This window comes from Eptesicus fuscus, chromosome 10 (genome assembly GCF_027574615.1).
Source record: "Eptesicus fuscus isolate TK198812 chromosome 10, DD_ASM_mEF_20220401, whole genome shotgun sequence".
NCBI lineage: Eukaryota > Metazoa > Chordata > Mammalia > Chiroptera > Vespertilionidae > Eptesicus > Eptesicus fuscus.
Window position 1 is genome coordinate 87,579,166 of NC_072482.1, and position 21,782 is coordinate 87,600,947.

General features: G+C 39.2%; 2 protein-coding genes across 4 annotated transcripts in view; one reads left to right on the forward strand and one right to left on the reverse strand.

Annotated features, from left to right (window-relative positions):
• Positions 1-21,782, reverse strand: part of NT5DC1 (5'-nucleotidase domain containing 1) — a 105,028-nt gene that overhangs the window by 65,614 nt on the left and 17,632 nt on the right. The gene's annotated exons all lie outside the window — the stretch shown is intronic.
• COL10A1 (collagen type X alpha 1 chain) lies at positions 15,778-20,742 on the forward strand. Its single transcript, XM_054721756.1, has 2 exons — positions 15,778-15,931; positions 18,572-20,742. Exons 1-2 carry the CDS (start codon positions 15,778-15,780, stop codon positions 20,458-20,460), a joined length of 2,043 nt encoding a protein of 680 aa, XP_054577731.1. The 3' UTR covers positions 20,461-20,742.

A 21,782-nucleotide genomic window follows, 5' to 3' on the forward strand; every position in this document is an offset into this window, starting at 1 on the left:
TACCTGTCTTGTAATAAAGAAAGAAACACATGAATTAGGCTAAAAACCCAAACATCTAGGAAAGTTTGAGCAGCATCGTCAATTTCCATGCCTTAAATTTTTAGTATGTTCTAGTGATAAAAATAAAGGATAGCTCCTTGGTAAACTGTAACTTATAAATCAGTGCTATGTAATACCTATTACTGAAAGTATCTCTTTGGCTAGACCCTTACTTTTCCTGCCATGCTTTCATTTTGATTTACTTATAGAAATGACTGCCTATAAAGTTAACCACTCAAGATGTTAAAAAATAAATGAGTCCACTTAAGTGTATCTTAACCCTTTGCACTCGCTTGCTCTTTTCTCGATTCCTTTATTCTACTCGGGATTTAATTTTTTAAATACCCCAGATTTTACAAAGCGCGGCAGTAGAATAAAAAACTGGAGTTTCTTTTCATACAAACTTATTTATTTGGATTTTTTTATATTTCAAATTATTGATACATTCAAAGAGTAATTTTAATCTCGACATCTGAGTGCAAAAGGTTAATACTAAACGTTACTTTGCTCATTTATTTCTTTCCTATTGAGAAAAATACAAAATTCTCAAATTTTAGTTAATGATTTTGTTATGTAAACCATCCAACTTTTAGCTGTATCTTCCTTAAAAAAAAAAATTGGTGTTCTGAAAAAAATACATATAATAAACTCTATCACCATTGACACTTGTACTAATTAACATGTCTATAGTTTGTGAATACAATGCAAATGATATTCACAATGATAGTCCCAAGGAATGCAAGATTCAGTATTATTAACTAAACTTTAGGATGACAGCTGTTGACCACTGTATTTCAAAGCTCAGAAGCGCAGGCCGTCTTTGGAGGGCATGCGTGGTAAGCTACAATGAAAACAAATGCTACATTCTCTTTTCTTGCTTTTTGCCTTTTTATAGGATGTATTTTGGAATAGATAATATTTGTACCTGTTGCAGCATTCAAAGGGTAAAGACCAGCATACAATGAAAAGTCAGTCTCCTTTGCCTCAAAAAACTAAAAATGGAACTCCCATTTGACCCAGTGATCCCACTTCTAGGAATATATCCCAAGAAACTAGAAACACCAATCAGAAAGGATATATGCACCCCTATGTTCATAGCAGCACAATTTACAATAGCTAAGATTTGGAAACAGCCTAAATGCCCATCAGCAGATGAGTGGATTAGAAAACTATGGTACATCTACACAATGGAATACTACGCTGCTATAAAAAAGAAGGAATTCCTACCATTTGCAGCAGTATGAATGGAACTGGAGAGCATTATGCTAAGTGAAATAAGCCAGGCAATGAAAGAAAAATACCACATGATCTCTCTCACTCATTTATGGATAATAAAGAACATTATAAACTGATGAACAAAAAGATAGATACAGAGGCAGTAAAGCATCAAACAGACTGTCAAATTACAGCGGGAAGGGTAGAGAGAGGTAGGGGAGATAAGAGATCAACCGAAGGACTTTTATGCATGCATATAAGCACAACCAATGGATACAATACACTGGGAGGGTGGGATGAGGGCATGTGCCAGAGGTTAGGGGAGGCTGGGGAAGGTCAACGGGGAAAAAAAAGGAGATATATGTACTACTATTTGTAATACTTTAAACAAAATAAAATTTCAAAAAAATAGTCAGTCTTCTTCCCACCCCATCCCTCACCCACCCAATTCCTCTCCCAAAAGTCAACCACATGTACTAGTTTCCTACTATCTTACATAAACAGTATGAGCTGTCCTGCTTTACATATACGATGATATGTATGCCACACAAGTGCTGTTTACCATATACCCTAGTCTACACGTTCTTTTTTCTACTAAATATATTTGGAGGTCTTTCCATATCAGTCTAAAACAAGGTGCCTCCAACTTTTTAATCATTCCTTAATGTTCCATTGTACATATGTATGAAAATGTACCTAGTCCCTATTACTGGATTAATATTTGAGCAGTTTCCTTCTGTTGATATTATAAACAATGGTGTATAGGATAATCCTGTATATACATTACCTGCACACATGCAATTGTATATGTAGAATAAATTTTTAAGAGATAGAATTCTTGGGCAGAGGGCATATACATTTAAAATTTTTAAAGTTTGCATTAATTTACACTTCCTGCAGCAGTTTCTATTTGTAATTATTTTATTATGAATGAGTGTACATTTTGCATAAGTTTAAAGCCATTTACAATTCCTTTTCTGTAACTGTTTATTTCCTTTGCCCATTATTCAACTGGATTATTGCTTTGTTTTTAATAATATATTTTTAAGTTAAATTTCCACCACTATTTATCCCCTCTATGCCCTCTTCCACTTTTAATAATATTTTTTAAAATTTTTTTATTTCATTGACTTGAGAGGGGAAAGGGGGTAGGGAGAGAGTGAGAGAGTGAGAGAGAGAGAGAGAGAGAGAGAGAGAGAGAGAGAGACAGACAGAGACACAGAGAGACAGAGAGAGGGAGAGGGAGAGACATCTATTTGTTGTTCCACTCATCTACGTATTCATTGGTTGATTTTTGTAGGTGCCCTGACCGGGGATCAAATCGAATCAGGACGATACTCCAACTAACTGAAATACCAGGCCAGGGCTTTTTTTTTTATTATTTTAAATAAGTATTTTTATTGATTTCAGAGAGTAAGGATGAGAGAGAGAGACAGAAACATCAATGATGAGAGTGTCATGGATCAGCTGCCTCCTGCACGCCCCCTACTAGGGACGAGCCTGCAACCCGGGCATGTGCCCTTGACCGGAATCGAACCAGGGACCCTTCAGTCCACAGGCCAACGCTCTAGCCACTGAGCCAAACCAGCTAGAGCCCAAAGCTTGTTTTAAATAAGAAACTCTTATTTATTATGACTATCAGCACCTTGTCTATTACACAAGTTGGAAATTTTTTCTCACATTTTGTCTTTACTAGTAATTTTGTTTGTATTTTTTCTTATATGCAGAATGTTTTTAATGTTGTCACATTCATACATGTTTTCTTTTATGGTTTCTGGGTTTGGGATCATACTTAGAAAGGATTAAACATCAGACTCTAGATGATTCCTTTTCCCTCAGATCATGTCCCCAACTGCTGGCTACTAGCACATTTCAAAAGAAACCCAAAAACTTTCAACGAAGTTGTGCAGAGAACAGTCAATGCTATCAGTCTGAGATCTGTTTTAAGTAGTCTCATTTTGAACAGAGGTTTCATTCTCCTACCCTGCATATTTGTGGCTGGGAACGGTGAACTAGCTCAAAGTCATCAGGCACAAATCACTAGCTCATCACTCCAGCTGACTTCCTGTTATCACACCCCATCCTCTTAACAATTACATTACTGTCGTCAAGTCTAAAAAATAGTCATCCCAAAGTCTGGTGTGGATTACAAATAAACTCTAGGAGTCCACTCACTAGCTTATTGGAAATCAAGGTTAATTTAAATCCATCCAAATATTTGAGTTCTATATTTAGAATCTTATATTTAAAGTAATATGGAAAACTAGGAAAAACAAGTTCAAGAAACATATTTAGCAGCTCAGTGTATATGAATGGAAGGTGGTGTTCTTTATGTTTTAATGTTGTAATAAGAATATACCTTTACCTATATTGTTATAAAAAGAATTCCAATTATATAAAGTCCTAGAAATCCAAGAATTCAAATACCAGTAATAAACATGCTCTGGATATCTTTATTACTACAAAAAAATAAAATGACCATATAAATATATGTGAAAAATCATAATGAAAAAGTCCCTAATCTCTTTTTAGTAACTTATTTTTAATTGATTTTTAGAGAGAGAGGGAGAGGGGAGAGAGAGAGAGAGAAACATCCATGTGAGAGTGAAACATCAATCAGCTGCTTCCTGCACGCCTCTCTTCCAGGGACCCAACCCACAACCTGGGCATCTGCCCTGACTGGGAATCAAATCGGCAACCTTTAGGTTCATGGGATGATGACCAAGCAACTGAGCCACACGGGCCAGGGCGCTCCTAATCTATTTTTTTCCTCAGGTTGTAAAAAGGTTGAAGATATTCCTAGCAGAGAAAAAACATCACAACCAAACACTACTACAAATTCAGCCATGTTGCAGTAATGCCACTTTAATAATGCAGTAATAATCTTTCTTGATTTTATTATAACAATATAAGTTCCTACAGTTAATTTTTTAAGTGACTTATTTCCTAGGCTTATCCATAAAATGATCACTTACCTTAGTATACATATTTTACATCCACAAATATGTGGCACCACAAAATGTTGATTAATAGCCATAAAAAATGGCAAACTCCCATTCCTTCAATATGCCAAAAGGATAACTGTTTCTTGATGGCAGTTTTTATAGAAAAAAATAATCTATAAGTAATAGAACAAATTCATTCCGAACAACAAAATAATTAAAATTAAAAAGTGGAACAATACATCATTATTGTTCTAATGTTATCTATATTGGTGACAATTCCTTACAACATTATTTATGCCAGAGGCAGATTTAATATAAGTAACATATCAGGAATTTTTATATTACTTCTAAATATTATTCAAAATAGCAAAATCTTGTCTCCAGGAATTTCATATCAAAATGTGTACGACAGAGCCATACCCTTTTCCAAATAAGATATAAACCTGAATGTCTATGTTATTATTCACCATTTTTTCCCCAACATAAAACAGAGAAGAGTTACCACACATATCTGGCAGGATTTGCTTGATCTCCACATACTCAGTGACATGTATGAAGAAACAAAGGCCGTTAGAAGAAGAAAATGTCTCTTAGAGCTGGGTATGCAGAAGCTTGCATCTCCAGTCTGAAGAAGACAGTTAACAGAAATGAAAGGGAACAAGAAATGCAGTGCCAAATTATATTTTTTAAGATGGGAAGAGCTATAAATTTATTTCACTGATTCCTTCCTGAGCCACTGCCACAAACCTGAGCTTTTTCTATCAAGATGCCCAGGGGCTAAAGACACTTCTTATTATAAGCACAAAACTTAATGTTCACCCGCCGCTATAAATAAAGGCTCTCATTTTCCTGTACATGTTTATTTACAGATTCCAACATATTCCCATAAAATCAGAAGCAAGTCAAAAGCTCATTTAACAAATTTTAAGAGTTAAAAATGAGGTTAAGAGTAGACAATATTGATGACATATCAAATAATCCTATCTAATAAAAGGGTGATATGCAAATTATCTGTCACTCCATCACAAAGATGGTGGCACCCAGTCCGCTCAGCCCCGCCGGAGTCCCCCAGTCCTGGGCGGCGGCCGCTGAGAGCAGGCAGCATGAGTGGCCTGGCAGAATGCTTGCTTCGTCGCCGCGGCAATGAGGCAAGTGTTCCGCGCCCGGCCGCGGATGGGCCTCTGGGCCGCAGAGAGCCTCTGGGTAGCGGGCGCGGAGCGGCCAGGCCCCGCAGAGAGCTACTGGCACACGGATTCGTGCACAGGGCTACTAGTTAAATATAAAATATGAAATCTGAAACTAAGCAGGAGATGCTTTTAGTAGATAATTTAGGTTTTGGTTTTATGTTATTAAAAATAAGCTTTTTTAATTTAATGCAACCTCTACTACTTTTTTCCTAAGAATATGTGCAGGCAACAACTTTTTTAAAAGGTTTTACAAAAAGCAAAAATGGCCTTGGCCAGGTGCTCAGTTGGTTGGGTATCTCCCTGTGCACCAGAAGGTCACCAGTTCAAGTCCCAGTCAGGGCACATGCCTGAGTTGCGGGCTCGATCCCCAGTAGAGGACGTGCAGGAAGCAGGAGATCAATGTTTCACTTTCACATTGATATTTCTCCTTTCCTCTCGTTCAAAAAAAAGAAAAATCAATAAAAAAAAAAACTCTTTCAAAAGTAAATAAAAAGCAAAAATGATGTCTAATAAAACAGTTTGTGGTATTCTTGTCTTTAAAAATCTAATTACTAAAATTGGTCCCATAAATTCTGAAAGATAACATGGAATACCTGTGAACTATACTACTAGTTTCATATTTTAGAAAGGTTATCCATAGCCCCCACAAATATTTTATAAATATCAAAGTAATAAGAATAATATCCTGGCATCAATCTCATTTGTATCATGCATTACAAATAAGCTATGAAATAAAAATCTTTTGGGGGGGGGTTTATATCCAGGTAACTTCAAAATTTTCCTGAACAAGGGAATTCCTATATATTTTCTATCTCACACTGACAGTATTTTTCTCAGAAAATCACTTACTGAAACCATCAGGACCCTGTACAAGGGTTTTCAGTAATGAAATGCTGATCATAATCCTCACCTAGAAGCAGTCTCCTGATGGAAACGCCAATAAAGAGAATGTGGTACTACTTATTACTACGTGAGAAGAAAATACATTTTACTTGAATTCAAATGCTGACTATAAACTTACATTAATGATAGATGTCGAACCTTTGCAAGTAAACTTAGAATTGCCAATTCTATAAAAAGAACCATCATCTATCTTCATTAGAGAAAGGAAAATAAAAAAGAAAAATTTGGTAAAACATTCTGCACCATCGTTCAGAGAAGTGCCAGGCCTTTTTTTTGAATATACAATGGTTTGGAGTCCCGCTGAAAAGTTGGGAAAAAAAATAACCTAAGTAACTTACTGGGTTTCAATGAGTTATTTTTTAAATTAGAGTCTTTCTTGGCTGGATGATAGCAACATACAATGTTTAAGACACCATATACCTTCAAAACATACGAAAATCAATATGCAAAAGATGCAAGGAATGTTAAAAAATCAACAATAACAACAAAAGACAACCCAAGAAACAATGCATAAAGATACAAAACAGGTATTTGAATACAAAAATGCATGAAGGTACACACAGGCTTTCGAAAGAAGAATAAACACAAATCACCAATAAACATAAAAATATGCTCACCCTCATTAAAAATCAGAAATATACAAATAAAAATTTAATGAGGCAACATTTTACAACTACTGATTGGCAAACCTTAAAACCTAGATGATATCAAGTGGTTGTAACTCTTATGCCCTGCTGTGAAACATAAAATGGTTTTAGCAAACAATTTGGCATTAGCCAGTAAAACAAAAATATGTATACTTAATATTCTACTCCTAGGTATACTCCCTAGAAAAATTATTCTGCAGGCAGTCTGGAAACATGTATAAAAATGTTTAAAGCAGCATAATTTCTAGTAGCAAACAAAACTAAGCTAGATATCCATCAGCAGATAAATCCTGATACGCTCATACCACTGAAAACTACATAGCCCTGCTGTGATAAACAACAGCCTGGCTGGGGTGGCTCAGTTGGCTGAGCATTGTCCCGTGCACTGAAGGGTCGCATGTGCCCAGGGTTGTGGACTCAATCCCCTGTGGACATGTGTGCGGGAGGCGGCCTGTTGATGTTTCTCTCTCACACTGATGTTTCTTTCTCTCTCTTTCTCCCTCCCTTCCTCGCCCTCTAAAATAATCTATCAAAACGTATTTTAAAAAATGAATAAACAGCCACACGAATCAATATGGGTAAATCTCAAAAACATAATGTTGCATCAAAAAAAAAAAACAAGTTACAGAAACACACACAATGTAATTCCTTTTAAGTAAAATTTTAAAACATGCAACAGAAAGTTATTATGAAATATACATGTGCATGTTGGCAAGGGTATACTACCTATGAAGACAGAAGGAATAATAGACGAAATTCATCAGAGTTATCTATATAGGGACTCAGGTAAGTGTCTCTGCAGCCAGGGAAGTACATAGGGGCTTCAAAAAGTAGGGGTAACGTAGGTTTCTTAATCGGGGTGGCAGGTACATATATGTTCACTGTATTACTATTCTTTGCTTTTCATATAAAACAATTTTATATACTATATCTGTATCCAAGTAGTCCCAACTTTAATTATTGAAAAGGGGGTCCTCGTTCTTGCAAACAGTGAAAAACAACGGTATGAGGCGGCCAGAAGAGCAAAGGAGTACATTACCATTTCGGCCGCCGTTTATAAAGGACGGGACAGAAACTGATGGATGTAAGTAACAATCGGGGGAAATTAAACAAAAGAGGGACGTTTAACTAATTTACAAACGGTGTGCTCCTGCGGAAAATGCCATCGGACCTTTAAATCTGACGTCCAAACTCTCCCTCTGCCAACGACTGGCTTCCTGCACCTCTGCAATTCCTTAACCTCTGGGCTTCCGTTCAGAGAGAGTGACAGTATCTGTCACAACGGGTTCGTGTGGATCAAACGAGAAAAGCAAAGTCCCTGACACATAGAAGATGTTCAATTAATGCAAGTCCAATTTGAAGGCAATGTTAAACCAGATCGAATCAGAGGGATGACCACAGAATGCTACTGAAGAAATGACCCACCGAAGACTCAATTGCCTTACAAAGACAGAGCACTTTTATACAAAGGGCCCTCACCTGGATGAAATAAAAAAGAAATTATAAACTAACATTTACCGATGTGAGAAATCAAGCTTAATGAAGAAAAACAAACCAAAATCAGTACTAGAGACAAAAATGGGAAATACCTAAATGTATCTTATTAATGTAAATTAGTGCAGCTGTTTGCAAAATCAAGCATAGATTCTGATACCACTCCATCAGCTCCACTCAGAAATTTAGTCTAAATACTAAACACAAATAATGAAACTGCTATGAACTCGCCAGGGAATATGCTTATTGACAAAGGGGAAGGCAGGGAGAGAGGGAGGGATGAAGGGAGAGATAAGAGGGGGGGGGAGAGAGAGAGAGAGAGAGAGAGAGAGAGAGAGAGAGAGAGAGAGAGACATCAATGCGAGAAAGAACTTCGAATGGCCGCCTTCCATACGTGCTCCAACTGCAGATCAAACCTGCAACCTAGGCATGTGCCCTGACCGGGAATCGAACCCAAAACCTTTCAGTATAGAAAGGTTTTGGGTTCACTCCAATCAATCAAGCCACACTGGCCAGGGCAATATTTGAGTTCTTTTTTTTTTTTTTAAACATATCTATTTTTAAAATATATTTTATTGATTTTTTTACAGAGAGGAAGGGGAGGGATAGAAAGCTAGAAACATCGATGGGAGAGAAACATCAATCAGCTGCCTCCTGCACACCCCCTACTGGGGATGTGCCCGCAACCCAGGTACATGCCCTTGACTGGAATCGAACCTGGGACCATTCAGTCTGCAGGGCGACACTCTATCCATTGAGCCAAACCGGTTAGGGCAATATTTGAGTTCTTTATGTTGTATTTGACAATTCAAAAATGATTTTTCTATTTGAAAGGCAGGAGTAAACTAAAGATAGGAATTAGATGAATCTTTAGCTCGGAGTCATTTCCAACTTCTTAAATCTAAAGAAATATTAGCATTGGAAGAAGTAGGTCAAAGGTTACCTAGGATATAAGAAATCCAATTATAAATCAATTCATAAAAATGGCTATCTTTTTTAAAAAACCATAAAACTCTACGAAGTTGAGAATCCCACACTAAGGTTTCCCCATGTAGGGGATCAAAGGCTAAGCAGACTATGACCGAGCATTACTCAAACTGAAAACTCTGGGATGCTTTCATTGTCAATATGAGCAAGTTAACAGCTGCACAGGCATCAGTCCCGAAGGGGAGTTTCTTGGTGACCTGTGTCGCCACCTGCAAGAACGGTGCTTTGTACCCGCTAGGTACTTGGCGCCTCACAGGTAGGTGGCAACTGTGGCGCTGTTCTGAAGCACGGCATTAAACAGGGGAGCAAGAGACTCAAATAAAAAGTGTCACCCCGTGACCTCCCCAATTTACACTTTAATTCTCTTCCCCATTTAGCAGAGACTGAGTGAACGTGAAGACCAAACTTGAGTAGGAATGTGTTTAAATGGCCTAGAACCTGTTGGGGGGCCAAGGTCCTTGAAGATTTTAGGCCAAGGCACTGAGAAACTCTATATTTTTAACTGGGCAAGTTACTATGGAAAGACAAGGATGTCATTAAGCACCTGGGGCACAAAACCATGAATTCTTTAAGTCACGTAGCAGTTTCTGTGTAATAGAAAATAGAATATAAAGCCCTTGTTCGAACTTCTTAAATGACTCTCAGTTTTTCTTGACCTTGCCTGCAGTGTCAGAGGTTTTCATAAACACCTGTTTTTTGCATGAATTTCTCCTTTCAAACCCTCAGCAGGTATCTTACCACTAAACCACATTAGACTATTTACACAAATAGGTCATTTTTAGCTTCTGGGCTCTGTAATAGCACCCACGATGTTCTTTTTCAGGAGGAATGAGGTATCGCTAGGTAGTGGAAGCTGTGGGTCTCCAAGCGCCCTAATTAAACTCCTGGGCACTGTCCCCATTTCCACTGCTAACCGACTGAAGGGTCAGAGGAACAGGAAAATCAGTATCCTGCTTGGGTAAGGAGATGAACACGTTAACTTGGTGGTGTTTTCCCTCAGTGGGCTCTCTCACCAACAGCCCTTCACTTCAGAATTTAACTTGATTAAATATTAGGGAATGAGCCATTCCTAACAGAGAAACTGGTTTCCTCATCTGAGGAATGAAGTGATGACTTCAATGACCTTTAATGTACCTTATAGCTCCGAGTCTATAAGAGAACAATCATATTCTGAATCAAAATTTATGTGTCTTACTGGAAAATGATACACTTAAAAAATCCTTATAAGCAAACTAAAAAGACAAATGACAAACTGGAAAGAAATATGTGTAAACCATAATCACAGAAAAGAGGTTCATATTTCTAAGATATAGAACACTTAGGAAAAGCGGGCTAGAAATATGGTCTGATCTCTATGAAAAGATGCTCTACCACATGCTTAGCAAGAAGAATGTGTGTATCATGCATGTTTTGCTTTTTTTTGCCTTTTCCCTGCTAATAGTCATCAAAATTGCAACTAGACTAAGATTCCAATTTTTACCTCAAAAATGGGCAAAAATCTAATAACATATCCTATTGGGGAGGCTGTGGGTGAACAGGTGCTGTCACACTGGTGGAAATGCCAAATAATACACCGCCTATGGAGGACAATTTAATGATATATAACAAAATTACATGTACATTTATCTTTAACTCATGAATCCCAGTTGTAAGAATCTCTCCCAAAGACATTCGGACAAAAATATACATACACACACAAAATTATTCACTTTAGTAACATTTATATTAGCAAAAGAGAGGAAACAACACAGATGACCATCAACAGGGAAAAGGCTGAAAAAAACATGGTACGTTCCTACAATGGAGTACTATGCAGCTGTAAAAAGGAATGTGGACCATCTGTACATAATGATCTCCAAGATAAACAGTTACATAAAGAGAGGCAAAACTAAATATGTATAATATGATGACATTTATCTGAGAAATTGAGAGGGGATATGAATGAATTATATTTTTAATAGATATTTATTTTTTAAATAATATGATAAACCTTAAAAAAAATTTAAATGTTACTTATAGAAGGAGGTGAAATATGGGGTGGATAGGGCAGTAACAGGAGCCAGACTCCTCTGCATGCTCCCTGTTTGATAAATCTGACTTGGGGAATATGCAACGTATGCTGGAGCTGGCTTGTACTGTTCCCTGGCCAACGGTCAGGTGTTCTGGGAGCCAGTTATCCTGACCTTGGGAGCTTGAAATTGGCTATGGGGCGAGTACACAGGCATGCACTGTACCTCTTCTCTCTAACCTCTATTTAAGACAAAATTTCTATAATAAAGTTAGAAACTGTATGACCCAAAACAACAGAATTATGTAGCTAATTCTAACAAGAATTATGACCCAAAACAACAGAATTATGTAGCTAATTCTAATGTCTTTCTAAGACATTAGAAATTAGAAATCCATGATGATCATCTAGGGAGCTTTGCAAAATATAGTCTCTGAATGAACCACCATTATCTTAATAAACCGCCAAGACAGAGAATTCTGTCACATTCCTCAGGACTGTGCAAGTGGTGAAAAAGATTGAGAACCACTGTTTAAACACTATTAAGGGCTGTACATTATCCATCTAGTTTTTATCTCCATGCCTGACACAAAGTGGTACTCAAGTAGTATTTGGTGAATTAATGAATGACCCTGGGAAATGAAAATAAATAGGCAAACTTAATGGAGCTAAATGATAGATGGGCAAAAAACATCATATGTGATAATCACCTGGCCGGGGGAGTCAGTCGGGTGGAGCTCTGTCACATACATCAAAAGGTTGCAGGTTCTGTCCCCGATAGGAGTACGTATGGGAGGCAAGTGATCGATGTGTCTCTTTCTCTCTCTCTTTTCCTCTCTCTCTAAAAATCAATAAACATATCCTCGGGTGAGGAGTTAAAATTTAAAAAAAAAAATCACTTAGGTTACTGAGTCTAAAGAGTAGGCTCTCTGTTTTAAGTGGAATGGCTTTTTGTCATAAAGCCACAGACTAGTCACTTCAAACATCTACAAGTAAACTCCCAGAATAAAAATAGTTTTAAATACACAATTGGGTGGGGTGTGGCTAGCAAATATTCTGATTCTACAATCTGTTTGGACAAGACATTGCTTCTTATGTGACTAACAAAGCAAATAGTAGTCAGATTCCCTGTGCTGAAATTAATACACTATTTGCAAAAAGGGTTGAACGTCGCAGGCTTGTTCAATAAAGACACCACATTTCCCAAAGCTGAAGGGGAATATAGAATGACAAATACCCACATATGTTTACATATCCCACGAGAAGGCATATGGCCACCTGGTATGGATTTTGTCTCCCACAAGTACTTAATGAAGCCAAGCCCACTGTCTTATCACGGGAAAGAGAATTAATACCTTGAATTCTAATATTCTAATTTTAAAGCTGGGAGGAGCTTAAAAACCTAGTCCAACCCTTGCATTGTGTCGATGAACAAGAGGTTAAGGTGAAAAGCTCTGAAAGTAGTTACAGCAGCCACAGATGAACCAAGAGTCTATGCAGGTGCACAATGCTAGGTATGGAGAGCTGAGAATAAATCTCAACTTTCGCATGAATGGCATCTAAAGGGTATCAATCTCAATCATAAACAAACAAGTGTGTGTAAAACCACATGTACACACAAAAATACTAGAACATGTACTTCCAATAACTCCTTTCAAACAAATTCTTCAGCCTAGCATTCAAGAGCATCCACAATGTTACCCTAATGACTTTTTCAAAATCTTGTCCAAATGAACCATAAGCAGATGGAAGGCGGCCACTTTCTCTCACTTACCTTTTGTGGTCTCTTATAGACATAGTGCAGTACATGTGATCATACAAAAGCTACTCCAGAGAAAATTTCCAAATGATGAAAGATTAAAAGAAAAACTTTCCAATTCTTCTGTTAATCTGAACTGATGTAAAGCCATGTTTCATGTGTATCAATGAGTATCATACAAACATCCTATATAATAAAAGGCTAATATGCAAATGGACCGAACGGCAGAACGACCGGTCGCTATGATGCGCACTGACCATCAAGGGGCAGACGCTCAATGCAGGAGCTGCCCCCTGGTGGTCAGTGCGCTCCCACAGGGGGAGCACCGCTCAGCCAGAAGCCAGGCTCACAGCTGGCAAGCGCAGCGGAGGTAGCCGGAGCCTTTCCCTCCTCCGCAGCAGCACTAAGGATGTCCAACAGCCACCAGTCGGACTTCCCCCGAGGGCTCCCGGACTGCAAGAGGGCACAGGGACCACCGCCCCCCCCCCACTCCCGAGTGCACATATTTCGTGCACTGGGCCTCTAGTATATGATAATGTAGGTTTTTTAATATGGTAACCAATAAGAGGTTTAAAAGTGAGAGTTAGGAGGAAGGGAGGCAGTTAGATGAGTTACCATTTACCTTTCTACAAGGTGCTAATCAGGCTTTAAAAGACAGAAAATTGTATGCAGGGGAGGAAAGGACAAAGAACAACCTTTTATTCTGTCCACTTTGCCAGACATTCAATTATTTCCATTGCTGGTCAATCCTGAATCCATATCACTCTACTGCTACAGAGATTTTAAAAAAGATGTGTCTACGCCTACATATGAAATGCTCCTTTCGCCTCTTTCACCTTCACCTGTACAGTTGATCTGATTTAGCCCCCAAATCATGCAATTAAGTAAGATACAAAAATTAGCCTCTCAACTTTCTATCTATATTAGTTTCTTCAGGATTCCTCAAACCTATTTTAAGAGTCTCCTAATTGTTGAAGAGAATACTACCTACATTGAAAAGTACAATGATAACATTTAGTGTTATCTTTAGGGGAAAATGTTTTCTAATTGGGCTGATTCAAGATTCCTGATGGAAATTCCAATATTTTTAAAAAGCTGGAAGCAAATTTTAAAGAATGTATTTTCTTCTAAAGTGAACAGAGCAACATCATTTAAATAGACATAGTATGACATTATCAAGTTAAGGTTTTTTTGTAATCTCTACTGCAACTCTAAAGTAAAATCCAAAATTAAGCAATAAAACCTGAAGTCATTTACTGAACATAGTGCTGTGAATAAAACCTTCAGGGCAATTATACTGCTAACTCTACCATCAAATTCATGGATATCTTGCTTCTGTCTGAAAAATTTAAGATATTTAACATTTAAAACTTGAAATATTCATTTGCTATCATATTTGAAATTTCTCTTAATACCTTCTGAGGAGTTACACTAAAATCCTAAAATACGAAACAGCATACCTACATTTTCACCACTATGTTACTCCAAGGCTAAAAATAAGTCAGAATTGGGGTAAGCTATTTTCATAAAAATTTAGGAACATTAATGGACACATTGATGGCTTTATGTAATAATTGAAGAATTTAGATGCTGTTTAAATCCACACTCCCCTCCAAAAAAGACTTCTTCCCTTTATATACTACCAAACATTTTCAACCAAATAACACAAGAATGTGGTTTTCAAAAATATAACGGGGGCAGTATCATCCCATCATGAACAAACCTAAACATCTGAGTAATAACTTCTAAAATAAAATCACAGGAAAAGATGGTGTATGGTTACAACTATTAATATATATTTAAGACAAAGACTTTATTTTTCAATAAGAAAACAAGGAGAAAGACAGTCCAACCTGATCTTGTATGTCTGCCCAATAGAACTTTCCACCATAATTACTTCCACCTCTGGGGGAGGAGCTTAAGCCCAGGGTGACCTCATGTAGTAGAAGGAAACCAGTATAAATACAGCAGGACAGCTCTGGAGGGAGCATCTTCTGCATTGCTCACCTGGGAACAGGAGGCTCAGAAAGTGACCAAGAAACCATTCCAGGAACTCCCAGCACTCAGGTAAGAATATGGCTCAGTGCTCACAGGCGGACTTCCGTGTCAGCTTGCTTGGAAATAACTACTTGGATTAATGAATTAACTACTTGGATGTTTAAAAAAATGGCTTTCCACTAAAATGCACTCAGAAAGTTTAATTTGCTTCAGTCTCTATAAAAGACAGTCCTAGTAAAACAGGATTTGCAAAAACTAATGCCCTAATCTGAATTTCAGTGTATTTTTAAACTATTGGGTATTTTTGTCTATGTCAAAGATCCTGAATTATTTAATACAGACATTCAATTATAGTTTATGTTTCTTTTTTTACTTCATTTTTACTTGATTATTGGTTTCCCAAAACATATATTCATTTAACTAAAAAATTATAACTCATTAATTATTAAATATACTCAAAATATATACAGTAAGATAAAAAAAAATAGGTAGCCATATAAGGAATCCATTTGCACAACATTAGAAAAATAAAATGGGTCAATAAACAAAGTTGAACGAAATCATTCTTTCTGTTTTTCAGAATCCATCTGAGAACATGCTGCCACCAATAGCCCTTTTGCTGCTAATGTCCTTGAACTTGGTTCATGGAGTGTTTTATGCTGAGAGATACCAAACACCTACAGGCATAAAAGGCCCAGCAGCCAACACCAAGACACAGTTCTTCATTCCCTATGCCATCAAGAGTAAAGGTAAGCTGAACTGTTTATGTTGCTTGATTAACTAGTTGGTTGTTGCTTTCTACAATCTAATGATCTCTTTAACAAAATGCTACTAACTCTGGTGTTAAATTATTTTCAAACTGTGGAATCAGCCCCAAATGATTTTTGGAAAAAGTAGGTCTATTCAAGAACATTAATATTCTTTGCACAATAAGTATAACAGAAAGATATACCTGAACTTTTTAATGTATGGAAAAAATTTCCTTTAAAAGATGCCTTTGCATAAACAATTACTCATAATCTAGAAATACTAATCCAATCAAAATTACTCACATGGAAAATGTTTTAAATAAAATGATTGCCAAGTGCACAAAAGAAGAGTAGGAGGTTTATATATCTGTTCAGCTATCTTGGCGCCTGTAAGAGTACCGAGAAAATGTTTAATAAAGTGCTAATAGATCCTCAAAGAGCAATGATCAGGGTTCATATTCACTAATTCCATTTACTAACATCTGACACATGCTGCCTGTAGAGCATCTACTGAATTAAACTGAATAATCTAAACTGACTGGAGGATTCAAATTTCTTTCCATAGTATTTTCTCATTATAGTTATATATTTTATCCCATAAATAAAGCTAAGGAAGGATATTTGCCATTCACTTTAAGCATTATGTCTTCGGATGCAACAATTTTGAGCAATTTAAACATGTAGGACTGTCTATTGAAGAAGAAAGTTGAAATTTAAAATATTGCATAAATGGTAGCTTAATGTTTAAAAATAAATGCACAGACGTACAACAGATACTCTGGAATGTCTCAAACTGCAAATAAGAGAAAGATATGTTAGGAAAGACGGAATAAAAGATAAGGAAACCTGCCACTTGAAGCAATAAAGGGCATTTTGAAATGCTATGACCAGCAGCTCTAGGTTATACTCTTTATGATCACAAATTCAGACTTTTTATAGTTTACCAAGATCATAAGAAATGGTTTTAAACTAAAAATAAAACGCACCACTTTTAGAAGGTTAAAAATATTTCTATCTCCTCATCTTAATTTACTATATAATCTTGGCTAATTTTTGCAGAGTAAAAGTAAGTATCTTGTTTGCAAATAAAAAGTTGAGAAGCTGTATTTTAACTATTAAATTCACCTTAACTTCTACTTGATCATATAAGATAGGAACTCAGTATATTATCACCCCACTGGCAGGCATTGTACACTGAATGAAGACAAAAGCCCACAATCTACAAGTAAAACATTAAGCTGGTAACAGAAACACAGCGTGCACATCTGTTCAGCACAGGCTAAAAGAGAGATTAGCCAAAACACACTAAATTATGTTTCTGAATCTCTATTAAACAGAAAATTATTTTAATGTATGTAAATTATGCAACCAGGTATTTAAAAATAGTATGTAATTTTATTACCATCTTTATTAGCTGTTAAAGAAGTTTTCTGAGAAAGAATAAATATTTTCTGTAGTTGCTTGTGATGATTACAGCCTAAAGATTCTTTGACATGGAAATACTTCCCTAATGGTATACCCCATTTCTGAATGACTAAAATAGCCCTTAGACATCTCTTACCATACTTACAGCAGCTCTCATAGGATGCACCCTCTGCTCCTCCCACACTTGTGGCTCAATAGTACTTTTCACATAAAAAGTAATGAATAAGTGATTTTTAAAATATATTTTTATTGATTTCAGAGAGGAAGAGAGAGATAGAAACATCAATGATGAGAGAATCATTGATTGGCTGCTTCCTGCACGCCCCCTACTGGGGCTCGAGCCCACAACCCGGGCATGTGCCCTTGACCAGAATCGAACCCGGGATCTTTCAGTTTGCAGGCCAAGGCACTATCCTCTGAGCCAAACCGGCTAAATAAGTGATTTTTCTTTTATTTAGTTTAAATGTATGATATTATGAGAAGTAGTGAGCTCAAATGAACCCATAGCACTATGACACCAACAATATTTATTTGCATTTATCAAGGAAAACTTTAGATAAGTATGTTAACACTACTTTATGTACCTCTCCCGTTAGGTCTAATTCTCTAATTCTTTGTTTCAATTTTAAGTCAATAATGGAGACTGTAGGAGTGCACAGTAGGTGCTGAGGTTAAAAATTCAACTTAAATCTAAAACCTGTGTTTAGTAGGGCCCTGGCTGATGTAAATTAGAATTAAGGACATTTCTTATTTATGTCTTATAGACTAGCTTTTGTGAGGGAAAATTGTTACCGTTCTTAAATATTTTCCCATTTATCCTGTACTTGTCCTTTTCTTCCTTTTCTGTAAGATACTGTTTTCTTTCTTTTTTTCCTGGGAGGATGATTTCCCCAAAATAAATGCAATAAATTTGCTTCCACTGCACTCTTATTATACTAGTAGATGGATTCTTCAACCCCAGCTTATTTTCATGGATCATTTGGTTGTAATGAAAGCATTATGGTAGCCGCAGTCTTGTAAAACCATCTTCTCTGGCAAGTGTTTTTAAAAGCCATATAAAATGCACTGTCTAAACCCATTTAAGACTGATCTGCCAAAAAGGACTGACTGACACTGCAATGTTCTGTCCTGATTCACATCTCCAGAAGCAACGATTATCTTTAATGTTCCTAACGATGCCCCTCTCTGGGTGTGTGTACTGGGCATGTCTTTTAGGTATACCAGTAAGAGGACAGCAAGGTACTCCCGGCCCACCAGGCCCCGCTGGCCCTCGCGGGCACCCAGGTCCCTCTGGGCCACCAGGAAAACCAGGCTATGGAAGTCCTGGACCCCAAGGAGAGCCAGGCTTGCCAGGACCACCGGGACCATCAGGCACGGGGAAGCCAGGCTCGCCAGGACTGCCAGGAAAACCAGGGGACAGAGGACCTTATGGACCAAAAGGAGATATTGGACCAGCTGGTTTACCAGGCCCACGGGGCCCTCCAGGACCACCGGGAATTCCCGGCCCAGCGGGAATTTCTGTGTCAGGAAAACCTGGACAACAGGGATCGCCAGGAGCCCCGGGACCCAGAGGCCTTCCTGGAGAGAAGGGTGCACCGGGAGTCCCTGGTGTGAACGGACAGAAAGGAGAAACCAGGTACGGTGCTCCAGGCCGTCCAGGTGAGAGGGGCCTCCCAGGTCCTCAGGGGCCCATGGGACCACCTGGCCCTCCTGGAGTGGGAAAAAGAGGAGAGAATGGGTTCCCAGGGCAGCCGGGCATCAAAGGTGATCGGGGCTTTCCAGGAGAAAGGGGACCAATTGGCCTACCAGGCCCCCAAGGTCCTCCTGGGGAGCGAGGACCAGAAGGCACTGGAAAGCCAGGAGCCGCCGGAGCCCCAGGCCAGCCAGGGGTTCCAGGAACCAAAGGCCACCCCGGGGCTCCGGGAATAGCTGGGCCCCCAGGGCCTCCTGGCTTTGGGAAGCCGGGCTTGCCAGGCCTTCAGGGACAAAGAGGACCTCCCGGCCTTCCAGGCGGCCCGGGTGCCAAAGGGGAGCAAGGCCCAGCAGGCCATCCTGGGGAGCCAGGTCTGGCTGGACCCCCTGGAAATGTGGGACCCCAAGGACCAAAGGGCATCCCGGGAAACCATGGAATGCCAGGCCCTAAAGGTGAGTCAGGGCCAGCTGGGCCTGCAGGACGCCCTGGGGCTAAGGGAGAAAGGGGTTCCTCTGGCTTAGATGGGAAACCGGGGTACCCGGGAGAACCAGGTCTCGATGGACCTAAGGGTAACCCAGGGCTGCCAGGACCCAAAGGTGACCCTGGAGTAGAAGGACCTCCCGGTCGCCCAGGCCCCGCAGGCCCCGCAGGAGCGAAGGGAATGCCTGGACACAACGGTGAGGCAGGTCCAAGAGGCGCCCCTGGAATACCAGGCACCAGAGGCCCCATCGGGCCGCCCGGCATTCCAGGATTCCCTGGATCTAAAGGGGACCCAGGAACTCCGGGGCTTCCTGGCCCCGCTGGCGTAGCAACGAAGGGCCTCAATGGGCCCACAGGGCCACCAGGGCCTCCAGGTCCGAGAGGCCACGCCGGAGAGCCTGGCCTTCCAGGGCCGCCCGGTCCTCCGGGGCCCCCAGGGCAGGCCGTCGCTCCTGAAAGCTTTACCAAGGCCGGCCAAAGGCCCAGTCTTTCGGGGATGCCCCTTGTTAGTGCCAACCAGGGCGTAACAGGAATGCCCGTGTCCGCTTTCACCGTTATTCTCTCCAAAGCTTACCCGGCAATAGGCGCTCCCATCCCATTTGATAAGGTTTTGTACAACAAGCAACAGCATTATGACCCAAGAACTGGAATCTTCACCTGCAAGATTCCGGGAATATACTATTTCTCCTACCACGTGCATGTGAAAGGGACCCACGTGTGGGTGGGTCTGTACAAGAACGGCAGCCCCGTAATGTACACGTACGATGAATACACCAAGGGCTACCTGGACCAGGCTTCGGGCAGTGCCATCCTCGACCTCGCAGAAAACGACCAGGTATGGCTCCAACTGCCCAACGCCGAGTCCAACGGCCTGTACTCGTCTGAGTACGTCCACTCGTCCTTCTCAGGGTTCTTGGTGGCTCCGATGTGAGCCTGTCCCCACCACGCTAACACAAACCTGCTTGGAAAGGCACTCCCCAACGTCACCCGCCCCACAAAACGCGTATGGACGTAGGCTGGAAAAGATAGCACTCTTTCCAGTACAGATTTGAGCTTTCGGACCAACCAGTGTCCCCTCTGAAAAGCGAGCAGCAATGGTAAACAATAGGAGAAGACCCTGTCAAATTCCTAGTCAGCAGTCCTGAGACTCTTTAAAGTATTCTGTGAAGTCCTTCCGTCCTTAAAAAACCTCACCAGGAAAGTCCTGCTAAGCTAAAATATAAAATGACCGCAAAAACCCTGATCCGTGACGCTACATTACGTTACATTTGATTTCAGAATCTCAGCATTTCCTTTTAAAATAAGCCTGTTTTCTAACAATTGACAGAACTTCCAGGAAACATTCAAGAGGTATATCTGTATAGAACTTGAATACTTGAATATTCAAATTTAGAAGACATTATATATCATAGGATCTTTCTGATGGTGCATTACTCAAAGGCTTAAATGGCCCCTTGTGAAAAAAATCTATTCATATATAGAGGTGCGTATAGATTTTTTTTATGGCTCTCATAAAAACACACACAAAATATGATGTTAAAATTAACCGGAAATGCAAGGTGCTTTAGTTATGAACCTTTACAAACTTTTCTGTGATTGCAGAAAAGCTTTCTATATACCCTTTACAACTTGGAAGTTGGTGTCTGACCTAATGTATTTATTTAACACAAGTGTTAATTAATTTGATTTGATTCCTTTGTTGAGTTTTATATCAGATGATTTTGTGGGTTTACAGTATGTACCTTGTGCCTCCCATTCCAGTGAAATTATACCTAATGTCAAAGGTTTCAAAATCTGCCTAGAAATGAAAAGACATTATTTATTTATGCTCCGTACTGTATTTTTATATTGCTGTTTAAAAGTTATAAGCTGTACCTCACTTACGAAAGCACGAAATGTTTTACCTACTCCTTATTTACAATGCAATAAAGTAACATCCAGAGATTTCTATGTGGAATTTATTTGCCAGGAGCAATTTGCAATTCCCAATCATTCTTTTAAGGCTCTTCACTTTACAAAGTGAATAAAAAGTAAAACAGTGAGGTGGTGGGCGGCGTCACAGGTGTCAAGGATATGCCTCTTCATTGGAGATGGGCATTCCCACACACCCAGGCACTGAGTGTGGCCTGTGACCCCTCAGGACCACACGTGACCCACAAGCCAGTGAAGGATGGGTGGCTGGGAGAGAAAAGTGAGGTAATCACCCCCCATCAGTGATTTTCTTCTGGGAGGGAAAGAAAGAGGTGGCAGAGA